Source organism: Microtus pennsylvanicus, chromosome 1 (assembly GCF_037038515.1).
Source record: "Microtus pennsylvanicus isolate mMicPen1 chromosome 1, mMicPen1.hap1, whole genome shotgun sequence".
NCBI lineage: Eukaryota > Metazoa > Chordata > Mammalia > Rodentia > Cricetidae > Microtus > Microtus pennsylvanicus.
The window spans coordinates 135,827,483-135,849,218 of record NC_134579.1 but is presented as its reverse complement, the minus strand read 5'-3'; the positions used below and the strand labels follow the sequence as shown (position 1 = coordinate 135,849,218).

The 21,736-nt window shown below is 50.3% G+C and overlaps 1 protein-coding gene across 5 annotated transcripts in view; it reads right to left on the bottom strand.

Annotated features, from left to right (window-relative positions):
• The window catches only part of Ryr1 (ryanodine receptor 1), a 134,319-nt gene that overhangs the window by 23,645 nt on the left and 88,938 nt on the right, over positions 1-21,736 (bottom strand). For 3 of the 5 annotated variants that reach the window (XM_075986704.1, XM_075986713.1, XM_075986723.1), the window contains 17 exons: positions 21,139-21,276; positions 20,682-20,794; positions 20,422-20,518; positions 19,919-20,025; positions 17,736-17,787; positions 17,536-17,607; positions 16,210-16,309; positions 15,853-15,932; positions 15,685-15,761; positions 14,682-14,755; positions 13,980-13,997; positions 12,926-13,006; positions 9,716-9,804; positions 9,490-9,618; positions 9,276-9,380; positions 7,197-7,278; positions 5,140-5,327 (listed from right to left, as the gene is read on the bottom strand). In XM_075986704.1, the coding sequence (XP_075842819.1) occupies positions 5,140-5,327; positions 7,197-7,278; positions 9,276-9,380; positions 9,490-9,618; positions 9,716-9,804; positions 12,926-13,006; positions 13,980-13,997; positions 14,682-14,755; positions 15,685-15,761; positions 15,853-15,932; positions 16,210-16,309; positions 17,536-17,607; positions 17,736-17,787; positions 19,919-20,025; positions 20,422-20,518; positions 20,682-20,794; positions 21,139-21,276 (1,602 nt within the window). The remainder of the gene's footprint in view (positions 1-5,139; positions 5,328-7,196; positions 7,279-9,275; positions 9,381-9,489; positions 9,619-9,715; positions 9,805-12,925; positions 13,007-13,979; positions 13,998-14,681; positions 14,756-15,684; positions 15,762-15,852; positions 15,933-16,209; positions 16,310-17,535; positions 17,608-17,735; positions 17,788-19,918; positions 20,026-20,421; positions 20,519-20,681; positions 20,795-21,138; positions 21,277-21,736) is intronic. The other 2 variants (XM_075986732.1, XM_075986741.1) reach the window with 1 other exon arrangement.

The window sequence follows — 21,736 nt, the reverse complement described above, 5'->3', positions numbered from 1 at the left end:
CTCCCCATCTGGGCTCTGACCACTTTCCAGACACATGTGATTGCTGGCATCTGAGTGGATGTCACATCACAAACAGAGATGCTCAGAAGTAACTTGTTTTCATTATTATTATTACTACTATTATTACTTTTAAAGACTGTCAGATGGCCAGTGGTGACACATACCTTTAATCCCAAAACTCAGGAGGCAGAGACAGGCAGATCTGAGTTCGAGGCCAGCCTGGTCTACAGAGTGAGTTCCAGGACAGTCAAGAATACAGAGAAACTTGGTGTTTGGAGCTGAGAGAAAAAAGATTCTGTCTTGCTATGTAGCCCTGGCTAGCCTGGAATATCCCACATAGATCAGGCCGGCCCTGGATTCTTGGCACCGCTCCTGCCTCTGCCTTCAGAGTGCTGGGATGATAGACATGCAGGACCACACGTGGATCCAGAAGTGAACTTTAGAAGATAGAATCTCCCCTCCCCCAGCCTTGCAGCTCCCACCCACCCCATGTGCTTAAGTTAAAATCTCTGAGTCATCCCGCCTGCTCTCTTCTGTGTCATCACCCACATCTGATCCCTCAGCAGCAAAACTGTCAGCTCTGCTTTCAGAACAGACCCAGGACCCATCCACGGCTTCCCCCTCCACGCTCCCCACCTCCTCTGTCTCCCCCCCATCACAGCAGCCTCCTCCCGCACCCCTGCCATCTCTGCACGTCGTAGGAGGGACTCTGAAAACACCTGTTTCAGGCCTGAGCTCTCTGCACCCGCCACCCATTAAAAGCCAAAGTCTCCCTGCTGCCACCAGGCCCTGCCGGCTGCCCCCTCTGTCTCCTCCTTTCTCTCAGCCACCTCTGCACAGTCACACCGCTCTCCTCCCTGCCCGCTCTTGTTTTCAGCCTCCACACTCGCTGTCCTTTCGCAGGGGATGCCACACTCCCTTCCGCCTTCGCGTGGTGCTCCTCTGACCTCAGCATGGGCACCCCCTTCCTCTCCTGCCGCCCCAACCCTTTCTTTCAGCTTGTTTTCACGAGGCCCTCCCCTCTCAGATCCCAGTGGGTGTCTGTCCTGCTCTCCTGACTAAGGGAGTGGCTGACACCCAGGAGAGACCTCATCCAAGGCCACGGTTTGGCTGTAAAGGTCACGGTGTTAAAGGTCCGACTTCACGTGGCACTCTGGGAAGGCCGTGTGGTTATTTACGGGGCGGGACCTAGCAAGAGGGCCAGAGGTCATTGGTGGAATGCCTAAAAGGAGACTTGGTGTTCTAGCACCTTCCTGACTAACTGGTTTCTGCTTCCTGGTTCGCGATGTGCAACAGACTTTGCTCTGCGACACATCCCCTCCTGAAAGCCTGGTCCCCCCCAGACACCACGTAGGTCACATACAGTGGGACTGTTTGATCTTGCACTCAAACCCAGAAACCAGGAACAAAACCAAAATCTTTTCTCTTGATAAATGAATTGCTTCGGGTATTTTGCTATAATAATAAAAATTTAATATATCTGGTTCCTATTTCGTTTTTGTGCTTTTTAAGATAGGGTCTGACATAGCCTACATTGGCTCTAAATTCTCTCTATAGCCAAGGTTGACCTTGAACTCTTGGTCCTTTTGTTTCCCTCACAACTGTTACACGCACGAGCCATGCACTCAGCTAGGAAAACTAATATATCCAGATCTGTCAAACACATGGAACGTCTTGAAAATGGGACAGTTTTAAGATTTGCTCCATTTCCTGAGAAGTAACAAGTCCTTCTAAATCAATTCTGAATGTGGCTTTGCAGCCACAAACTGGGGGATGAATGGATGCTTGGTATTAGGAAGTCTTGTGTCTGTAAATTTTAGAAATTTATTTATTTACTTTTGGGTTTTTGAGACATGGTTTCTCTGTGTAGCCCTGGATGTCCCGAAACTCTCACTCTGTAGAGCAGGTTGGCCTCCAACTCAGAGATCTGCCTTCCTCTCCTTTCCAAATGCTGGGATTAAATGTGTGTGCCCAGGTCCTCTGCAAGAGCAACCAATGTTATTAAGTGCTAAGCCATCTCTCCAGCCCAAGAACCACTTTACAAAAGCCAAGTGCTTGCTTGTCATCCCAGAGCTGGGGAGGAGGATGGAGCCCTGGGCTCACCGGCTAGTCTAGCCTAATTGGCCAGCTCTAGGCTACTGAATGATCTTGTCTCAACAAACAAGGTGGTCAGCTCCCGAGGAGTGACACCTGCAGTGACCGACACATGGGGAACATGCACACATACACAGATCATGAGAGCTGTTTAAAATCCTTCAGAGCCAGCCATAGTAGGACCCCGTCTCAAATAACAGTGACCACGTGAGTGAAAAGACGAGGTGACAGGTGGAGAAGCCACCCACTAAAAAAGAGGGAAAGAAACGTAAAACTCAAATTGTCAAAACCCCAAAACACCCCAATTGTTGGGAATTTAAAAATTGAAATACTGACTAAATATTTGGGCTTTTTTTTTCAGGGCTGGGGCTGGAGCCTGGGACTTTGCACATTTTAGGAAAGTGCTCCCCAACTCTATTATACCCCGGTTCTAGATAGTCAATGATTTATTGTCTGGAATTCCAGCATTCAGGAGGCGGAGGAAGGAGAGGCAGGCATTCAAGGTAATCCAAAGATACCTAGCAAGACCGAGGCCAGACTGGGATACATTAGAATCCATCTCAAACACCAACCACCACCACCATCAGCAACAACAACAGAGTGAGGACAACCAGGGCTACACAGAGAAGCCCTGTCTTAAAAAGAAAAAAAAAGAATAAAAAGATTTTTATTTTATGTTTACAGATGCTGACTGGCATGTATGTGTGTGTGCCACATGTGTGTTACCTATGGAAGCCAGAGTTACAGCTAGTTGTGAGCCACTATGTGGGTGCTGGGAATTGAACCTGGGTCTTCCTCGAGAGCAGCAGTGCCCTGAACCACTGAGCGGTCTCTCTAGCCCTTGTTGTAGATAATTTTAATTTATTTTTATGGTGTGGTTTTGGTTAGGAGTGATAATGTCCCTGCGGTTTGTCAAATAAAAGGAAGGCCTCGTGTGTACACGCATGTTGTATGATACCCCAGATAAGCAGTGTCCAGAACAGGCCAATCTTAGAGGCAGACACTGGGCTCCTGGTTCCCAGGGGAAGGAGTAGGGGAAATGGGTGGTGATTGCTCACGGGGGTGGGGTTTCTTTTCGGGGTGATTAGGATGTTCTAAAGCTAGGTGGTGACATCCACACCATTCTCTGAACATCCTCACAAGTGTCGTGTTGGAAATTTTAAATGTGCGGGTCAATGGCATGTAAACAATAATGCAGGGAAGTTGTGGTTGTTCAAAAGGGAATCTTAGCTGACCGCGGTGTCTTAGGCCAAGGCCAGTAGCACAGGGGCGTCCAGAGGTCAAAGAAGGAAGAGCACCACTTCAAGGCTAGCCTGGGCAACGCAGGAGCCCCTGTCTCACAGCTGGAAAATGTAGTAAAAGTGGGGGCCGGGGAATAGTCCTGAACACACACACATTCACACACACTACCTGAAAGAGGGTCCCTCCCCTTTCTATGGGGTTGAGGATCATATACAAGGTTCCATGTTTGACAGCCGAGCCCCGTTTCTTGAGACACATCTCTAGAACAATACGTCGTATTTTTAAGTAGTTTCCCATCAAGTTGTTGGAAGTCTATCCTGACATAAGTTTCATGCCAGAAGATTCGTTGTACCCAGCCTTGGGGGAACCACACAGGGCCCTCTTTTAGCTCACTGGCAGAGAGCCCACACACACTCACTTCCATGTTCTGTGGTGTCTCAGTAGCTTAGGTCTGCATGAGGGTGAAATGCAGAAAGGGAACCTGAATACCTTTGTCTGCCGGCAGCCTTCAGAGGTGGGATGAGAGCCGGGCTGAGATGGGAACTGAATGAGATGGCTCCGTGGACAGAAGCCATTGCCAGCGCAAACCTGATGAGACTCACAGTGGACGGAGAGACTGACACCTGTCCTCTGACCTCTGCCTGCACACCACGGCACACCACGGCACATGCCCCTACTCCCACAATAATGACGATCAATAAAATAAAACTTAAAAAAGTGACCTCAGCCCTAGATACAAGTCCTGAATTCTTTACAAGATGAATAAGCATATTCTTGTTTGGTTAGTATTGTTAATTCTGCTAATGAAATTTTGTTTTGTTTTGGCTTTTCGAGACAGAGTTTCTCTGTGTAATAGCCCTGGCTGTCCTGGAACTCACTCTGTAGATCAGGCTGACCTCCGACTCAGAATCCTCGTGCTTCTGCCTCCTGAGTGCTGGGATGAAGAGTACGTGCCACCATGCCACAACAGTTGTCTTCTTAAGTGTCCCCCAAAACTCACGTTCTACAGGTCTGCTCCCCAGATGTTCAGGTCACTGGGGAGTTGTGTAAAATATTAGGACGTGGGGCCTGATAGGAGGACTTTGGGAGCATGCCCTTGAAGGCTGTAGTAGGGACTCTCGCCCCTTCTCTTTCTCTCTCTGGTTCTGGCCACCACTAGGTGGGCTGTCTTATTCTGCCAGCTTTCCTCACCAGGTCTGCCTTGCCAAAGTGATGAGGGGTGGGGGGGAGGGACCACAATCTGAAAATTGTGAGCCAAGAGAAACCTTTTCCCTCAGGATTCCCTGCTGAAAGAGCGCACGGGAAAGTGACTTCTGCTGAGGAAACAGAAACCTTTTCGCCTTTGAGTTTATAAGTGTTTCGTCTCCGGCATTTTGTCCTGGAAATGGAAAGCTGACGAAGAGAGGTCACTGCTAGGACCGTTTATAAATCAGGGATTATTGATTTATTGATTTATTTAGTTTTTTCAAGACAGGGTTTTTTTCCCCCCTCTGTGTAGCCCTGGCTGTCCTGGAACTCACAGAAATCCTCATGCCTCTGTCTCCTGAGTGCTGGGGTAAATAATGGTTTATGTAGTAATAATGGTTCTCATAGGTGTGAGGACTTGGGCATTTTATCCTAAAGACAGTCACAAGCTCTGGTCTCAAACTCACAGTCTTCCTGCCTCAGTCCCCCAAATCCTGGGATCACGGGCATAAAACCTCCAGCCACAGATCATCACCATGTTACAGACCCAAGTCAGCCCGCCAGACTCAGCAACCCTGCCTGGATCCTGCGCTCAGCATTCTGTCGGTCAGCACCCACCTTCTGAAAGTCCTTCTTGGAAATGAGGCCACGGGGGTCTGTGACATAGTCCTGGAAGGCTTCGGAGCCCACGATGTCCTTGAGCTTCAGAAACATGTCGAAAAACTTGAGGATCATCTCCACGTTGGACGAGGACTCCACGAGCATGTCCACCATCTGCCGTGCGATCATGCCGTTGACCACGTTCCCTGCAGGAGCCCCGGGTCAGTGTGGTCAGTGTGTCTGCTTTGGACCCTCTGCTTGCTCGCTCCACCTCAAGAGCCACCCATGGCCCCCTGGGACCCATCAAGTAAGTGGGCGCTTCCTGGCTTCCTCCGGAAAGAGGGCCATCTGGGAAATTTGGTGGCGCCATGGTTTTCCTCTTTTGATAATTTGTCCATCCCTCCACTGACTGGAAAGATCACCAGTGAGGGCAATGGTGACACAGGTTGGCAGTGGGGACCCCATGCCAGAGCTGCCCCAGTAAAATCTCAGGAGAACCCAGTAAGGGAGTCACCATATGGTCTCACAGGCGTGGAGAAACTAGCCCACTAAAAGTATATAACTGGCAAAGGACAAGAGAGGATCTGCACCCACAGCCTTGTGACCTCAGAGCGCACACGTCTAAAACCTCTGTACCAGTGCGGATGGCCATGGAGGCACATGCCGATAACATCCGTGCTTGTGAAGCTGGGGCAGAAGGATTGTCATGAGTTCTCGCCTAGCCTCGGCTACTGAGTGGGACTATCTCAACACTAAAAGCAAGAACACTCGAGGCCTGCAGTGCAGTTCTGAGGCAGAGTGTGTACCCAGCATGGGTAAGGCCCTGAGTTCTCGCCCCAGCACCATGGAGAAAAAACCATCAATAGAGATGTAACTGAACGATTCTACCCTATACCTCACAATGGAGTGTTGTGTATCCTCATGAAAGGATGAGGGCCCAGGAATAAAGTTTTGATAGAGCTCTAGCTTGATATATTTAAAGCCCTGGGTTTAGAGAGAGAGAGACTTGAAAGTGTTTTGTTTTGTGGTTTTTGAGCTGCTGAAGCCCATGTAGACCAGGTTGACTCAAACTCTGTGTAGTTGAGAAAGGTGCTGAACTCTTCATCTTCCTGCCTTGGCCTCCTGTTCGCTGGTTATGTGCCGCTATACCCAGATTTATTACTATTATTATGAATTATTGTTGTTGTCATTATTATTGTTATTGTGGATGATGTCTTGCCTGCATGTATGTTTTGTACACCACATGCGTGCAGTGCCCTCAGAGGCCAGAAGAAGGCATTGGAGCCTCTGGAACTGGAATTAAAGACACTTGTAAGCGGCCATGTGGGTGATGGGAATTGAACCCAGGTTATTTGGAAGAGCAGCCAGTGCTTTTAATCACTGAGCCATCTCCCCAGCCCTTGTTTTTTTTTTTTAATTTTAGATTTATTTATTTATTATGTATACAACTTTCCTTCCATGTATGTTTGTATGCCAGAAGAGGGCACCAGATCTCATTACAGATGGTTGTGAGCCACCATGTGGTTGCTGGGAATTGAACTCAGGACCTTTGGAAGAGCAGGCAATGCTCTTAACCACTGAGCCATCTCTCCAGCCCCCCCCCCCCAGCCCTTGTTTTTGTTTTGTTTGTTTGATTGTTTTTGAGATAGGGTCTTGCTATTAGGACAAGTTGATCTGGCCTCACCATGTGGCCCAGGCTTATATTATTATTGTTATTTTATTAAATAAAAGGTATTGTTTCAAGTTGCGAAACTTGGTGCATATTCGTTATACAGCAAAAACTGATACATTTAGTAACTATTTATGCATTATATTGCTATATTTAGTAAATAAATATTAAGTTCATAAATAAAGTATCCAGGCAACTCATCTCATTAAAAGTTCTCTGTGGAATCAATAAATTAACATCCATCGAGTCAGGGCCTGGCTCATACACAGAACTCGGGAGATGTTTGCTGGCCTTGTTACAGCAACCTCTTCATCACCATTGATTGGCTCTAGCATAATGTCAGATGCAGCACACAGTCAGGGTCTCTAGAGTCTCGGGTGTGCCTGAAGCTCCTCTGGGGGCTTACCTTCCAGGAGAGACAGCAGCATCACCACCATGTCCTTCTGGAGGTCCAGCAGCTCCTTCAGCAGCTCTATCTGGCTGGAGTCCTAGAGGGCGAACACGGGGCTGTGAGAGGCCGGTCTCTGCCGAACCCGAACTACTGACAACAGTTTGGGGTTCCCTCACCTATCCCGCAGGGCCTATGTCCCTTCTTTCTCCTTCTTACCTCCGAGGGGACCCGCGTCCAAACATGTTCCTCGGAAGCAGAGGAAAGACAGAGAGACAAGATTGTGGGGTGGTCTTGGTAGGTGGGGGAGTGCGTGGGGGCGTGGTGCTGGCAGACAGGGAAGCCGGGAGCCAAAGTGGGACGGACAGACAGGGACAGATACTCAGATCTTAGAAGGATGAGATTCCAACATGGTGCCTGGCCTATGGGGGCTTGGCCTTGTTGGGCCTGATTGCGATGGACATGAGGAAGTTCAAGAGGAAGGGCTGCTGGAGAGGTGGATAGCCATGCACTTTTTGGTATGCCATTTTGGGGAAACAAGAAGCCAGTGCACCCCCCTGCCACAGTGTCCAATGGAAGGCTCACAGTAACCTCCACGAAAGTCTCCATTGTGGCATCTGTATTATTTTCAGCCACACCTAAGTGCCATTTGCGACCCATGGCATGTAACTTCACTGGGCTCACACAGGAGCTGTGAGGCTCCTTTGCCCCATGCTGGTTATCAGAGTTTCTCATTCTAGCCCTAACACATCCCGCAGTTACAAAGTTTCCCGTTCTAAATCCAGGCTTCCAACATACGAGGATCTAATATCTCTTAAGTTAATCGGGTCCAGGCTTTGTGCCTTCCCATGAGTCTGTCTTAGCTGCCAGAGCTCACAGAGCTGACTTCGCTTCCCGGCTTTAGAAATGAATACATCAATGGGTCTGGACAACCAGAAATTTCTTTCCTCAGGCTGAGATCGTGGGTCAATAATAAGCACAAGGTCCAAGACCTCGGCCAGAGAACCTCGGGTCTTTCATTTAGAACTTCTAGGAAAACTTTGTTTCACAGCCTGGAGCTGTTAGTGGGTGAAGAAAAGCCTGGGCACCATTTTCTCAGATGCTCCACCTCTGAGCACGCCCCCAGCCCCTCACTGGGGGATTCTAGGCAGGGGCTCTACCACTGAGCCACACCCCAGCCCCTCACTGGGGGATTCTAGGCAGGGGCTCTACCACTGAGCCATGCCTCCAGCTCTTTGTATTGAATATCCCTTGTAACCTGCCTCTGGATTGTGACTGATAAATTATCACAGTAGTACTTGGAGGTTCATTTCCACCAGTATTTTAAGATTACGCCAACATTACACGTTCGATTCTACTGAAAAACTGAATTCTCATTTCAACTCCTTTCAAAGTTAGGCGGCATCAAATTAAGAGAGGATCTCCTTCCAGACACTGGTTGGTGGAAAATTATACAGAATTCTTGACTGCCACCTGCCGGATTGTTATTGTACTACACCAATGTAATTTGTGGTTAGGATGTCTAGTGCTCCGTGGTTGCCTGTCCTTAGCTCAAGCAGTGCAGACTCGCCCAGCTGTACACGGAAGCCTTGACTAAGTAGGCCAAGCAGAAGCACACAAATGGCTAGACTGTGTGTGAGGCGCTCACGAGCCGCAGAAGAGCAAGGCGGTGGGGAAAAGGAGAGCACAAGTACTCTGGGAGCAGGGGTGCGACAGGATCCTTACATCATGGATACTCGGCACGGGAGTCATCTGCCGCAGACAGGGTAAAGAAGGAACAGTCCTTCAACCCCAGGCCCTAATCTAGAAACACGGTCCCATCCCATCCCCAAAACTGGACGAATCCGGGATGACCTCATCAGCGAGAAAATAATCCCAAACAGTCATAGGAGAGATCTAGGCAGTAGGGGCGGGATCCAAATCAAACCAATGGAAGTGTAGGTGGGAAATGGGCCGATTGGTGGAGGTAGAGGAAGAAGCATGCAGAGGACCAATCCAGAAATGGGGTTTGACCATGGATGGGGCGGTGAGCTTGTCTGGAACCGACCCGCGTGGCATGAGACAATAAGGGGTGGCTGATAACAGAAGAACTCAAACCTGAGCCAGCTTCATCATCATGTGGGCAAACACGTGCAGAAACCCCACCACGGCATCCCAGAGGCGGCTGTGCGCCAGACTCTGCTGGTTTCCAGTGCAGGGTCCCTGAGGACAGAAGATGGCGATGGCATGAAGCCCCAGCGTGGGGTGGGGGTGGGGGTGGGGCTGGATGTGAGCAGATCTGCCCCCGCAGGTTCCCGAGTCCTGGCCCTACCTGGATGTACTCAGTGAGGCTGTTGAACACTTGTTTGGCTACAGACATGGCTTTGGAGAAGTTCCTCTTGCCCTGCTCGTCGATGACATCCTTGCCCGAGTAGTACCAGTAGAAGTCACTGATGGATTCCTGTGGGGCCGGGAGGCAGGAGGGATGGATACTGGAGCCACGCGTGGTCCCACCGGCACCTGGCTCAGGTCGCACGAGGCTGGCCTCCCTCCCTCACCTGCAGCCGCAGGAGATAGTCCACTGTACAGATGATGATGTTGATGGTGGTCGTATTCCCGGTCTGTGTCCGTAGGTAGTTCTGGAAATCTAAGGAAAGGAAACATCCACTCATTCAGTGAGTGCCTTGCCTCTGGGGAGACAAATGGCGTCTATTCATTTACGAAACGTTCGTGCCTACTGGGTGCCTCAAGTTGTATAATCGGCTTGCTAAGTCTGAAGTATGTGCGTCCCACAGGAATGGGTGTCATTTATATATTTATCTAAAGACATTGTTGAGGGCCTCCATGCAGCAAATGCAGCTAGGGATTCAGCCTCCCCCTTCTCCTTTCTTCATTTTTTAGTCAATTTTTAAAACTTAATGTATGAGCGTGGAGAGACGGTTCTGTGGTTAAGAGCATAGGCTGCTCCCGGTGATGGTGGCGCACGCCTTTAATCCCAGCACTCGGGAGGCAGAGGCAGGCGGATCTCTGTGAGTTCGAGACCAGCCTGGTCTACAGAGCTAGTTCCAGGACAGGCTCCAAAGCCACAGAGAAACCCTGTCTTGAAAAACCAAAAAAAAAAAAAAAAAAAAAAAGAGCATAGGCTGCTCTTCCAGAGGACCTTGCTTCATTTTCCAGCATCCACATAGTGGCTCACAACATCTAACTCCAGTCCCAGATGATCTGGCACCCTCTTCTGGTCTCCTCACACACTGCATGCATGTGGTGTACATATTTGTAGGCAAGATACCCGTACACATTAAAATATTTTCCATTTATTTGACGATGAACATGATGGTCCCTGCCATTAATCCCAACTCTGGGGAGACAGAGGCAGGTGGATCGCTACAAGTTTGAAGCTAACCTAATGTACAGGGCCAGTTCTGGCCATTTAAGGCTGCAGAGTGAAACCCTGTCTAATTTGTTTGTCAGTTTATTGCTGAGGGTAAGAAGGGAGACTTGAACTGCTAGATGCTAATGAGGTCAGAAATCAACTCTTTCCTTCTACCACATGGGTCCCAAGAAGCAACTCGGGTCATCAAGCTTGGCAGCAAGCCCCTTTATGCACTGAGCCCACTAACCAGTCCCTCTCTTTTTGTTTCCATGAGACAGGGTTTAAAGAGGTGCCCTAGGCTAGACTCAAATTCTCTTACCTCAGACTCCCAAGCACCAGAGTTAAAACTGTGTAAGCATCACACCCAACTTTAAGTATTTTCACCTATTTTTTTTATTTTTTGAGACAAAATTTCTTTGTGTAGCCCTGGCTGCCTGGAACTCACTCTGTAGACCAGGCTGGCCTGAGACTCAGAAATTCGCCTGCTTCCGCCTCCCAAGTGTTGGCATTAAATTTTTGCGTCACCATGCCCAGGTTCCATTTGTTTTTTTAATTGAAGTTTTCTGAACAAATATTTACTGGGAAAATGGAGATTAAGTCCTCCATTTGTTTCTTCTTGTTCTTCCTCTTTTGTTGTATTTGGCATTTATTCATTTATTTATTTATGATGTTTTGGGACAGGCTCTCATGTAGCCCAGGCTAGTCTTGAATTTAGTATGTAGTTGAAAAGACTGGCAGATCCCAAGTGCTTCCTGGCCAGTCAGTCTACATGATAAAGGTGTGGGGGTGGGGTGCTTCTTCTTCAGTGAGAAACCCTGTTTAAAGACTGTAAGGTGAGAGTGACAAGAGAAAGACACCTATCGCCGGGCGGTGGTGGCGCACGCCTTTAATCCCAGCACTCGGGAGGCAGAGGCAGGCGGATCTCTGTGAGTTCGAGACCAGCCTGGTCTACAGAGCTAGTTCCAAGACAGGCTCCAAAGCCACAGAGAAACCCTGTCTCGAAAAACCAAAAAAAAAAAAAAAAAAAAAAAAAAAAGAGAGAGAAAGACACCTGATGTACCACAGACACACAGTCACACACACCACACAGCCACACACATACAGACATACGCCACACAGCCACACACATACAGACATACACCACACAGACACACACATACAGACATACACCACACAGACACACACATACAGACATACGCCACACAGACACACACATACAGACATACGCCACACAGCCACACACATACAGACATACGCCACACAGCCACACACATACAGACATACACCACACAGACACACAGTCACACACACCACACAGCCACACACATACAGACATACACCACACAGCCACACACATACAGACCGTCACATAGATCCACATACACAGACAGACAGACAGACAGACACACACACACACACACACACACCCTCTGCATAGCCTAAAGTTTCCTATGCCTTGTGACCATTGTGCACATGGCTGTGACACACGTGTGTATTGGGAAATGGCCTTGTTTTGGCCATTTGGGAAGGTTGTTCAGGCTGCTCTTTGTCTGGTTTTGGAGATAGTCTCACTGTGCAGCCTAGGCAGCTCTGAACTCCTCGGCCTCCTGCCAGGTGGCCTGAGCCCTGAGATCACAGGCCTTTGTCACCATGCCCAGCTTAACTGTTCCTTTAGCAGAAGCTGTCAGAACCACATGGAGTTCTATTTTTTCATCAGCACCGTGTTTAATTAATGGGCTTCGTCACCCTGGATCTTCTTAAATTGGCACAGTGAAGGGCAGAGCTTGTGAGAACTCCTGCTTCTGTTAAGGAGGAACCTGGATATCTTCTAGGGGAACGTTTTCTGTGATACACAAGTGAATAAATCAGACAGACTCATTTTTAAACACTAAGCAATGAGGCCGTCTGTGGACGCTGAGTACTGGAATCCAGCCCTCGGTGAGGGCTGCCAAATGCCCGTGGGAAAACGGAGTGTGACGAATTGCCCATTTGGGTAAATTGACTTCTGGCCAAACTGGATTCCGGCAGATTGCCTGTGGGGAGCTGGACTGGCCAGAGGAAGCGAAAGTGAAGCTAAGTGGTTTGATTCTGGAAGTTTCCGAACTCAAGACAAATTTCTTACTGTTGTTTGTTTTTTTTTTTGACTGTTGTTTGTTTCTTTGGGACAGGATCTCGAGTAGCTCAGGCTAGCCACGTAACTAAGGTGACCTTGAACCCCTGACGCTCACACACTGCACTTCTGGAGAGCAGAGGAAGGTAGAGAGACTGAGGCTGGACAGGGCAGCACGGCTCGGGAGCTCATCACGGGCGAGGGGAGAAGGGGGTCAGGAGATCAGCTCAGGCAACTTTTGGAAGACCCCATGTCTCAGTGTCCTCTCCGCCCTGTTCTCCTCACCATTGTTGTGCCCCTCGCACAGCAGCTGCAGGAAGCGGAACAAGTCCTGTGTGAATTCATCATCTGCCATGACCTTCTCTCCTGGGTGGGAGGAAAGGGGCAGAGCCCAGGAAGAGTCAGATGCGCCAAGACACAGCACACACATGCACACAACCCATGCACACTGCACACACATGCACGATGGGGTGCTGGGAGGAGCAGCCACTACTTCAAAGACACTCTGAAGGCCACCAGCACCCAAGAGACCAGTGAGATCGTAGATGGAGGCTGGAGGAGCCCTGGGTCAGAAGCTGGGGCCTCGAGTGTCTTTCTACATCAGTGTCCCTTCAATATCACCACGTGTGTGACATCCAGGAGTGACCCAGCAGACATTGAGCAGCTGGTATAACCCTGGGCCCCACTCCAGGCTGCAGGGGTTAATGGATTATAGGGGTTGGGGTCATTTGCACACAAGGCTCTAAGCAGGGGAGGACTGGGCTGGGGGAGACTGGGATTGAAAGCCAATCAACTGGCCCCAAAGCCTCAAAAGCAGCCAACCCAAGAGAAGCAGAGGGAGGTGGATCAGCATGGTCCAATCAGAATAGTCATCTGAAAGAAACCAATCATGTGGGCTATAAGAACTAGGGAATGGGGGTTGGGAATGGGCCAATCAGAGCAGGCGCACAGGGCACGCGCGGCACCAGAGTGGTTGCCTCTGCAAACGCTGACCACCGTCTGGGTTTGGGACGCACAGCGCAGAGAGGGTGGGGTTGGGTATGGGGGAGGGCTTGTCCCGCCCTGGACTGGGAATCTGGGTAAGGATGCCCCAAAATATCCAGCTGAAAAGGGACTTTGATTCTCTTCTAACTTATATGCTATATATGGGGAAACTGAGGCTTATGTTAGATAAAAGATTTGTTCATAATGAACTTGGGGAATCTCAACCTTCTCCACAGGATTCACTGGAGAGTCCACCACCCTGACCCTGAGTATCCCAGATCCTCAGCCCCAGGGGGCATGGGGGTTAGAAGGGGAAGGGTGGGCGCAGCACAGCAATGGATGGCTGGGGAATTACCGTTTTGGCGATTGATGACTGGGACAGCCAACAGGATGGGAGGAGAAGCGGGAGAAAAGAGATAAAAGAGACAGAGACAGACAGAAGTACAGTGACACAGTTGGGGACAAAGACACCGACACACAGAGAAACGAGTACGGAGAGAAAGAGATGGCCATAAGGAGATAGGAGGGAGTGGGTTAGCAAAGGAAGAGGAGTAAGAGAAAGCGAGGGGAAGGAGAGAGGGAGAGAGGGACATGAATGAGAGAGAGAGAGAGAGAGAGAGAGAGAGAGAGAGAGAGAGAGAGAGAGAGAGAGAGAGAACGAGAACCCAAAAAAGGCAGGAGGCAGAGGTCAGGGTGGAAAGTTAGACACGTCAAAACACAGCAAAGAGAAGACTTGATTAAACGGATTAGGGGCATTAATGAACAGCAACCAGAGTGAGACTTGGGGCACGTGGAGGGCAGGTCCACGAGGTGATGGGAGAGGTAACACCAGACAGAATGACACCCAGGGTGGATCCCATGGGAAGGGAGACCCTGGAGGGATGGAGGAGGGTCCTCAGGACTGGGGATCACAACCCTGGGGGAATCCGGGGGAACTCTTGGGAAGGGGGATGTCTTGGAGGACCAAGGCTGTGGGCTGGGCAATGGCAGTGGATGGAGAGGGGATCCTGAGGAAGGTGATGTTCCAGGGAGAGGAGGACCCAGAAGAAGGTCTCACCAGTTCCATCCTCGTTCACCATGCCCAGCCCCTCTGCCTTGTTCTGCCTCTCGAAGGCATTGAGGTCCAGGACACTGGGGAAAGAGTGATTGAGGTGATGAGGGTCTGATGTCTGTCCATCTGTCTTGTCAATGGCCTGACAGTTCCAACTGTGGCTGAAGAGCCATGCAGGACCAGAAGGAACAGACTAGAGGGCAAGCAGAACCCAAGAGTAGAGGGAAGCTATGTCCCGGCCCCACCCCTCGCCTTCCGCAGATCCTCCATCCCACCCCTCACCCTGTCTACCTCCTGAACAATCTTCTCACCCTCTGCCTGAACCCCACTGGCTCCTACCCTCTGTCTGTGCCCCCAGCCCCACCCTCTACCCTAAGCTTCCTCCACCCTGGCCCTGTGAAGAGAGGCAGGTCCAGTACGCAAGCTAAAATCATGAAGAAATGGAAAACACCAACTAACAAAACCTACAGAGGGGTAGGAAAACATCAGCCGAGGGCACGAAGGGAGGAAAGACAGATGACAAAAGCCGTACAATCTAGTTATCCAAGAGTGCCCGAGCGCCCTGCTGCGCCCTCCTTTGAGTTGCCAACAACCTCCCGGTTCTGCTTGTGAGCCGATATTACTACTCTCCTCCCCCTCTCGTTTTTGAGATAGCTCGGGCTATCCTTACACTCTCTGTAATCCTCCTGCCTCTGCTTTCTGAGTGCTGGGGTCCCGGGCACACATCACACCTTCTATCCTTCCTTCCATGCTGGAGAGACTGCCAGGCCTTCCACAGCCTAGGCAGTCACTCTGCCACCAAGGTATAGCGCCAACCTGTAACTCATCCTTACAACTTGTGACATTTGGCCTTCCTTCCGCTAACGCTTCTAGTCAACTCTAGAATTTGCACTCCTCTATGCAGGTCGCTTTCCCTGGCCCGGGACACTATAAGTAGAATAGGAATAGCCCAGGGAAGGAGGACACAGCCACCCAGGAAAGCAGAGCTAGAAGATAGGCAGGGACCCACCTGCAGGTCTGCATCAGCGCCTGGATACTCTGGAAGAAGCCCACTTCCTTCTTGTCCTTCAGATAATCCAGCATTTTCTGCAGAGGAAGCAGGAAAGAGATGGGGGTGCGGGAGACCTGGGAGCCACTTGGGAACACCCACCCGCACCCGCTCACCCACTCTAGTTACCTGTTGCACTTCGGCATTCCCCCCATTGAGGATGGAGATGCCTAGTTTCAGGGTGGAAGACACCATGGCGCCTGTCTCTCCTGGAGGTAGTGGAGATAAGGCAGAATAAAAAGCAGCCATCACAGGGATGTGAAGGGAGGAGACGGAGTGTGAGCACAGATGGGGGGGGGGGGGCAGAAGGGAGATTGAAAGGCAGGCATGCAAAAGGAATTTGCAAGAGCCGGAGTGTGTATGCAGGTCGGAGGCACGCAGGGAGCCGGCAGGGTAAGCAGGGATGGGTGCACCGAGGGCGATGAGGTGGATGTGTGCTCATAGGGGAGGAGGGGAGCGCCTGGGATGTGGGGAGGCAGACGGCACCTTTGCAGGCACTGATCATCTGCAACACCATCTCAGCGGCACCCCGGTTGTGCAGCCGTGACTGCTGGTACAGAAGCCTCTGCTTCTCCATCTCCTTCTCCTGGGGTGTTGGGGGAGCAGGTGTCAGTGGTCAGCAGCCTAGCCGGGGTCCCCGGGGCCTCACCCTCCTCCCTCTGTCTCCCTAGTCACATCTGCCACTCTCCGATGGTGAGATCCCTCCATCCCTGCAGGGTCTTACACCCTGCTTGTCTCCTGTACCTGGCTCAGGTCTAGGGACCTCAGGCAGTTCAGTGCCTGGAGCCTGAGCCATCTGTGAACGTGCATGCAGAAAAGCCCCACGCTCCTGTGCATCGCTCTCTAAGGCAAGCCTGGCATTCCTTTTGCTGTGAAGTGTTGTCAGAGCCCATGGCTCAGTCACTAGAGCATCCGTGTCCCAAAGCTGCCTCAGACATCAAACACCACTTAGCAGTCATGACAGCTTCTCAATTACCCCCTGCTACACCTTGCTTCAGATCCAACTACAGATTTGGTTCTGATAAAGGTCTTACAGTGCTGGCCTGGAACTTCTGGCCATCCTCCTGCCTCGGTCTTCCAAGTGCTGATATTACAACCATGAATCACTATGGCTAGCTTATGTATTTCAGTTTTCAAATATATTTTTAAAAAGATTTATTTTCTGTGGTTGTGTGTGTGTGCACGTGTGTGTGTGCATGCACACACACCTGAGGATCTATATATGTAATTATGCAGTACCCACAGAGACCAGAAGAGGGCATAAGATCCCCCGGAACTGGGATTACAGAAGTTTGTAAACTGTGTGTTAGGAACTGAACTCAGGGCCCTCTTGAAGAGCAGCAGCAAGCGCTCTTACCCACTGAGCCATCTCTCCAGCCCTAAATATCTTTCTCAAAGGTCATGGTGCCCCCTAGGCAGGCTTCAAACTCATGATTCTCCTGACTCATCCTCCTGAATGCTGGATTACAGGGGTCTGACACCGCAGCTGGCTCCTGTATTGTACTCTTACCCTGCTTAGCCACAGTCTTCTCTGAGATACTTCTATCGAGATACTCTCCCACCAGGCTGGGCCAGACACTGTATCTGGGCTGCTGTACCCACCCACACCCTGAGTTGTCCCCACCCTCCACCCATGCCTCCCTATACCACAGTGAATAGCTTGTATTATTCATGTTTGCTTCCTGTGTCCTTCAGCCTTGAGGGCTAACTCTGTGGCTACCAGGTACCCAGGGATAGCTCTCTGCTCACATCCTCAATGAATGGGAGTCAATAATTCCCCACCCTTCTTCTGGGACCCCGCTTCCCACCTACCTCGAAGGACACTTCCGATCCCTCCTCTTCACCTTCTTTGCCATTTTCCCCGCCCTCCTCCAGGTGGCAACTCTGGGGAGCAGCATTGGTTGGTGGTGAGAGTGGGCCAAGTGAGTGTTCTGTCCCCCACTTGGCCCTTCAGTGGGTGGGGCACTGCAGCTGGGGAGAAGGCAACACTGCAGAGCAGAGGCAGGACTCACCTTGGCCATGATGTCAGCATATGCCATGTACAGGTAATCCTCGTCCAGTTTGCTGAGGAAGGAGGGAGACCAAGTGGTGACACCTCCCCCCTTCCTTCCTTCCTTCCTTCCTTCCTTCCTTCCTTCCTTCCTTCCTTCCTTCCTTCCTTCCTTCCTTGTTTCCTTCCTTCCTTCCTTGTTTCCTTCCTTCCTTCCTTCCTTCCTTCCTTGTTTCCTTCCTTCCTTCCTTCCTTCCTTCCTTCCTTCCTTGTTTTGTTTTCCGAGACAGGGTTTCCTAGCTGTCCTGTAGTCCAGGCTGGCCTTGAACTCACAGAGTTCTGCCTGCCTCTGCCTCCTCCTTTCCTTTTCTTGAGGTAAGGTCTAGTGTAACCCAGGTTGGGCTTAAACTCCAGATGTCCTCTGAGTGCTGGGATCCCAGGTGTGCACGCCCATGCCTGGCTGCTGTGCTGCTGGGGACAAATCTTCCAGCTGAGCTACATGCCCTGGTCTTGAACGCTTTCATCTCATTTTCCCAAGGGCTGGGATTACACAGAGGTAGTGCCCAGCTTGAAGCTGCCCATTTCATTGCTGTTATTTTAGAGGCTGGCAGGTGTTCTCCGTGTCTTTGCTGTGGTTCTATCGGGTAGGTAGGTATATTACCAGCCCCATTTTACAGATATGGAAACTGAGTCACAAAAGATCTTGATTGGATAAGGTTGCATGGCTTGCACTGGGATTTGGCCTACACAGACTAACTCTAGAGCCACGAGTTTCCCACAGATGGGAAACAAGGCATTCGGCTTCCCCATGTCCCTTCCGGCTATGATAGGTGGATGTCAAAATTTTGACCCATGAACTATGTACATAGGATTACCAAGGAGAAAAAGGTTAAATGCCTTGCTAAGGGTGTGGAAAGGGAAGGCTCGCCTTTCCTGTCTGGCACGTGGTCACGATGTGAACAGTCTCAGCTGCACACTCCCACTGCCATGCCTTCCCAGCCATGATGGACTGAAATCCACCAAAACTAGAAACAAAATATATTTTTTGAAACAATATTCAGATGTATCCCAAGCTTGCAATCCTAGTACTCAGGAGGCTGAAGCAAGATCATCCTGAGATTCACAGAGAGACCGTCTCAAAAAGAATTAAAACCCGCCTTTAATCCCAGCACTCATGGGGCAGAGGCAGGTGGATCTCTGAGTTCGAGGCCAGTCTGGTCTACAGAGTGAGTTCCAGGACAGGTAGGGCCACACAGAGAAACCCTGTCTCTAAAAAAAAAAAAAAAAAAAAACCCAAAACCAAACCAAAGAACGTGAGCCAGTGTGCAAGTTCAGTGACCAGTACTGAGTCAGCTGTAACGAGCACTTCATAGATGGTGATCTATTATTCATTTTTAATTTGGTCTATGTGTGGATTTTTTTTATTTTTTTATCTTTTGGTTTTTCGAGACAGGGTTTCTCTGTAGCTTTGGAGCCTGTCCTGGAGCTAGCTCTTGTAGACCAGGCTGGCTTTGAACTCACAGAGATTCGTCTGCCTCTGCCTCCCGAGTGCTGGGATTAAGGGTGTGTGCCACCACTGCCCGGCTTATGTGTGGATTTTTGAAACAGGGTTTTCTCTGTGTATCCTTGGCTGTCCTGGAACTCTCTCTCTCTGCAGACCAGGCTGGCCTCCAACTCACAGAGACCCACCTGCCTCTGCCTCCCAAGTGCTGGGATTAAAGGTGTGCAGCACCACTGCCTGGCAAGACATTTTCTTCTAACAAACCTAGGTAGTATCTTCTGTGAGCCCTCAGACAAGATGCTCTTGTGAAGTGTTCAGCCCCTGCGACAATATACAGTAACTGTTTACTGTATACAATGTGACGCCTAAGCGACAGTATACAGTAGCTGTACTGTATATAATGTGACACCCCTGCAACAGTATACAGTAGCTGTACTGTATACAATGTGATGCTAAAAGGTCGATGATCAGGGGCTAGGAAGACCGTTCAGAGGGCAAAGGAGCTGCCAAGGTTAAGTTTCATTACCTGGACCCACACATGGCTGAAGGAGAGGACACATGAGCACTTTGTACATATATGCACACACAATGAATAAATCTATATAATTTTTTAAAATAGGTCAGCTATATTTTCTTTTTCTTTTTTCCTTTTCTCTCTCTCTAGGGATCTTTGGGATGTTTTGGGGACAGGGAAGAACCCTCACCTCTTTTCAGTCAGAGCAGTGCGGCTGAAATGCAGAACCAGCTGGTGGAGGGGGTCTGGCTTCTTCTCTTCCACCTCTTCCTCCTCTTCCTCCTGCTCTCCAGCTTTCTGGAGGGATGGGGTGAGGGCTGGAGGATAGTGCTTTTGGGGTCCCCTTTAGTCTCCCCTCATAGCCTTGCTGGACTAAAATTTTTTCTTTTCCCAAATCAAGCCTAAGGGGTTCCCATTTCTTTTCTTTTTAATTTTTCTTTTATTTTATGTGCATTGGCGTTTTTGCCTGCATGTATGTCTGTGTGAGGGTGTCAGATCCCCTGGAACTGGAGTTACAGACCGGTGCGGACTGCCATGTGTGTGTTGGGAATTGAACCTGGGCCTTCTGGAAGAACAACCAGTGATTTTAACTTCTGACCCATCTCTCCAGCTCCCAGGGGTCCCATTTCTGTGTGGAGGATCCCCTAGCCCCACCCAGCCCTGCTCCACATCCCCAGGCAGTCCCCGGCTCACTGATAGATCATCTATCATGCGGTCCTCGAAACTGTGGTCTTCCGTCAGGATCCAGGAGGCCTTGTAGCTCTCCAGGAACATGTTACATGCTCGGTGCCTGCAAGGGCAAAGTTGTCTAGGCCACTGTGTCTCCCGAGTACCCTCGCAGCTGCCGTCCTCAGTCCTAAGACTTGACCCTATTGGCCCTCCATCCTCCCCACTCCCAATTCGCTTTCCTTCCTGCAAGTTCCTGGCGCTCTCCTCCTCCCCGAAGGCCTTACGTGGGCAGGTTGTACAGGGGCGTCATCCGGAAACAGGCAACCACTGCCCTCCGGCGCTGCTTGGACAAAAGTTTATGCCACACCGCCTTCTTGGACTTGTAAGGATGCTCCGTCTGGATAGTGGAACGTTATGTCATGTCCTCAGATCCTGGTACTGGCCCGAGTCCCACCCAACTCTGAGTGGAGCTGCCCATGCGTGTCTAAGTCTACATGCAGAGCGGAACAGGGTCAAAGGAACACGCGGGCTCTTCCGCCAACAGATCCAAGGCATCTTGGGGAGACCTCACTCTAGCCCCAGTGCTTTGGCACACTTGTCCCTAGCTGCAATATGCTCTTTCCACAGATTCACACACCGCTCCTTACACACAAGGCTCCATCCCTAGTCCCACCCATCACTATCAGGCCCCTCCCACAGACGCAAGACCAGGCTCTGCCCACAGCCACAAGAGGCACCCACCTGGTCCAGGTGGTAGAGCACAGCAGACACCTCCTGGACTCGGCGCACAATTTTCTCGGGGTCATCGGCATCTTCCTCGCGACCTGGGACACCGCGGTACAGTGCCATCTGCCAGCGAAGAGATGGGGAGCCTTCGACCTAAGGGGAATAAGGACGCCTGCGTGAAGGCAAATACCTGGCCCCTTCCTACTACCAAGCTTAGGTGGCTGCATGAGAACCAAGGTCCCTTCTTCAGAACTGGCAAGGGCATTAATGGGTCAGAGCCCTTGCTGCCAAGCCTGAAGATCTGAGTTCAATGCCTGGGACCCACGCTGTAGAAGGAGAGAATTAATTCCTGCAAGTTGCTCTCTGACTTCCACAAGCTTGCAAACACACACACTAAATACATAAATTTAATTTAAAAATGAATTTTAGCCGGGCGGTGGTGGCGCACGCCTTTAATCCCAGCACTCGGGAGGCAGAGGCAGGCGGATCTCTGTGAGTTCGAGACCAGCCTGGTCTACAAGAGCTAGTTCCAGGACAGGCTCCAAAACCACAGAGAAACCCTGTCTCGAAAAACCAAAAAAAAAAAAAAAAAAAAAAAAAAATGAATTTTAAA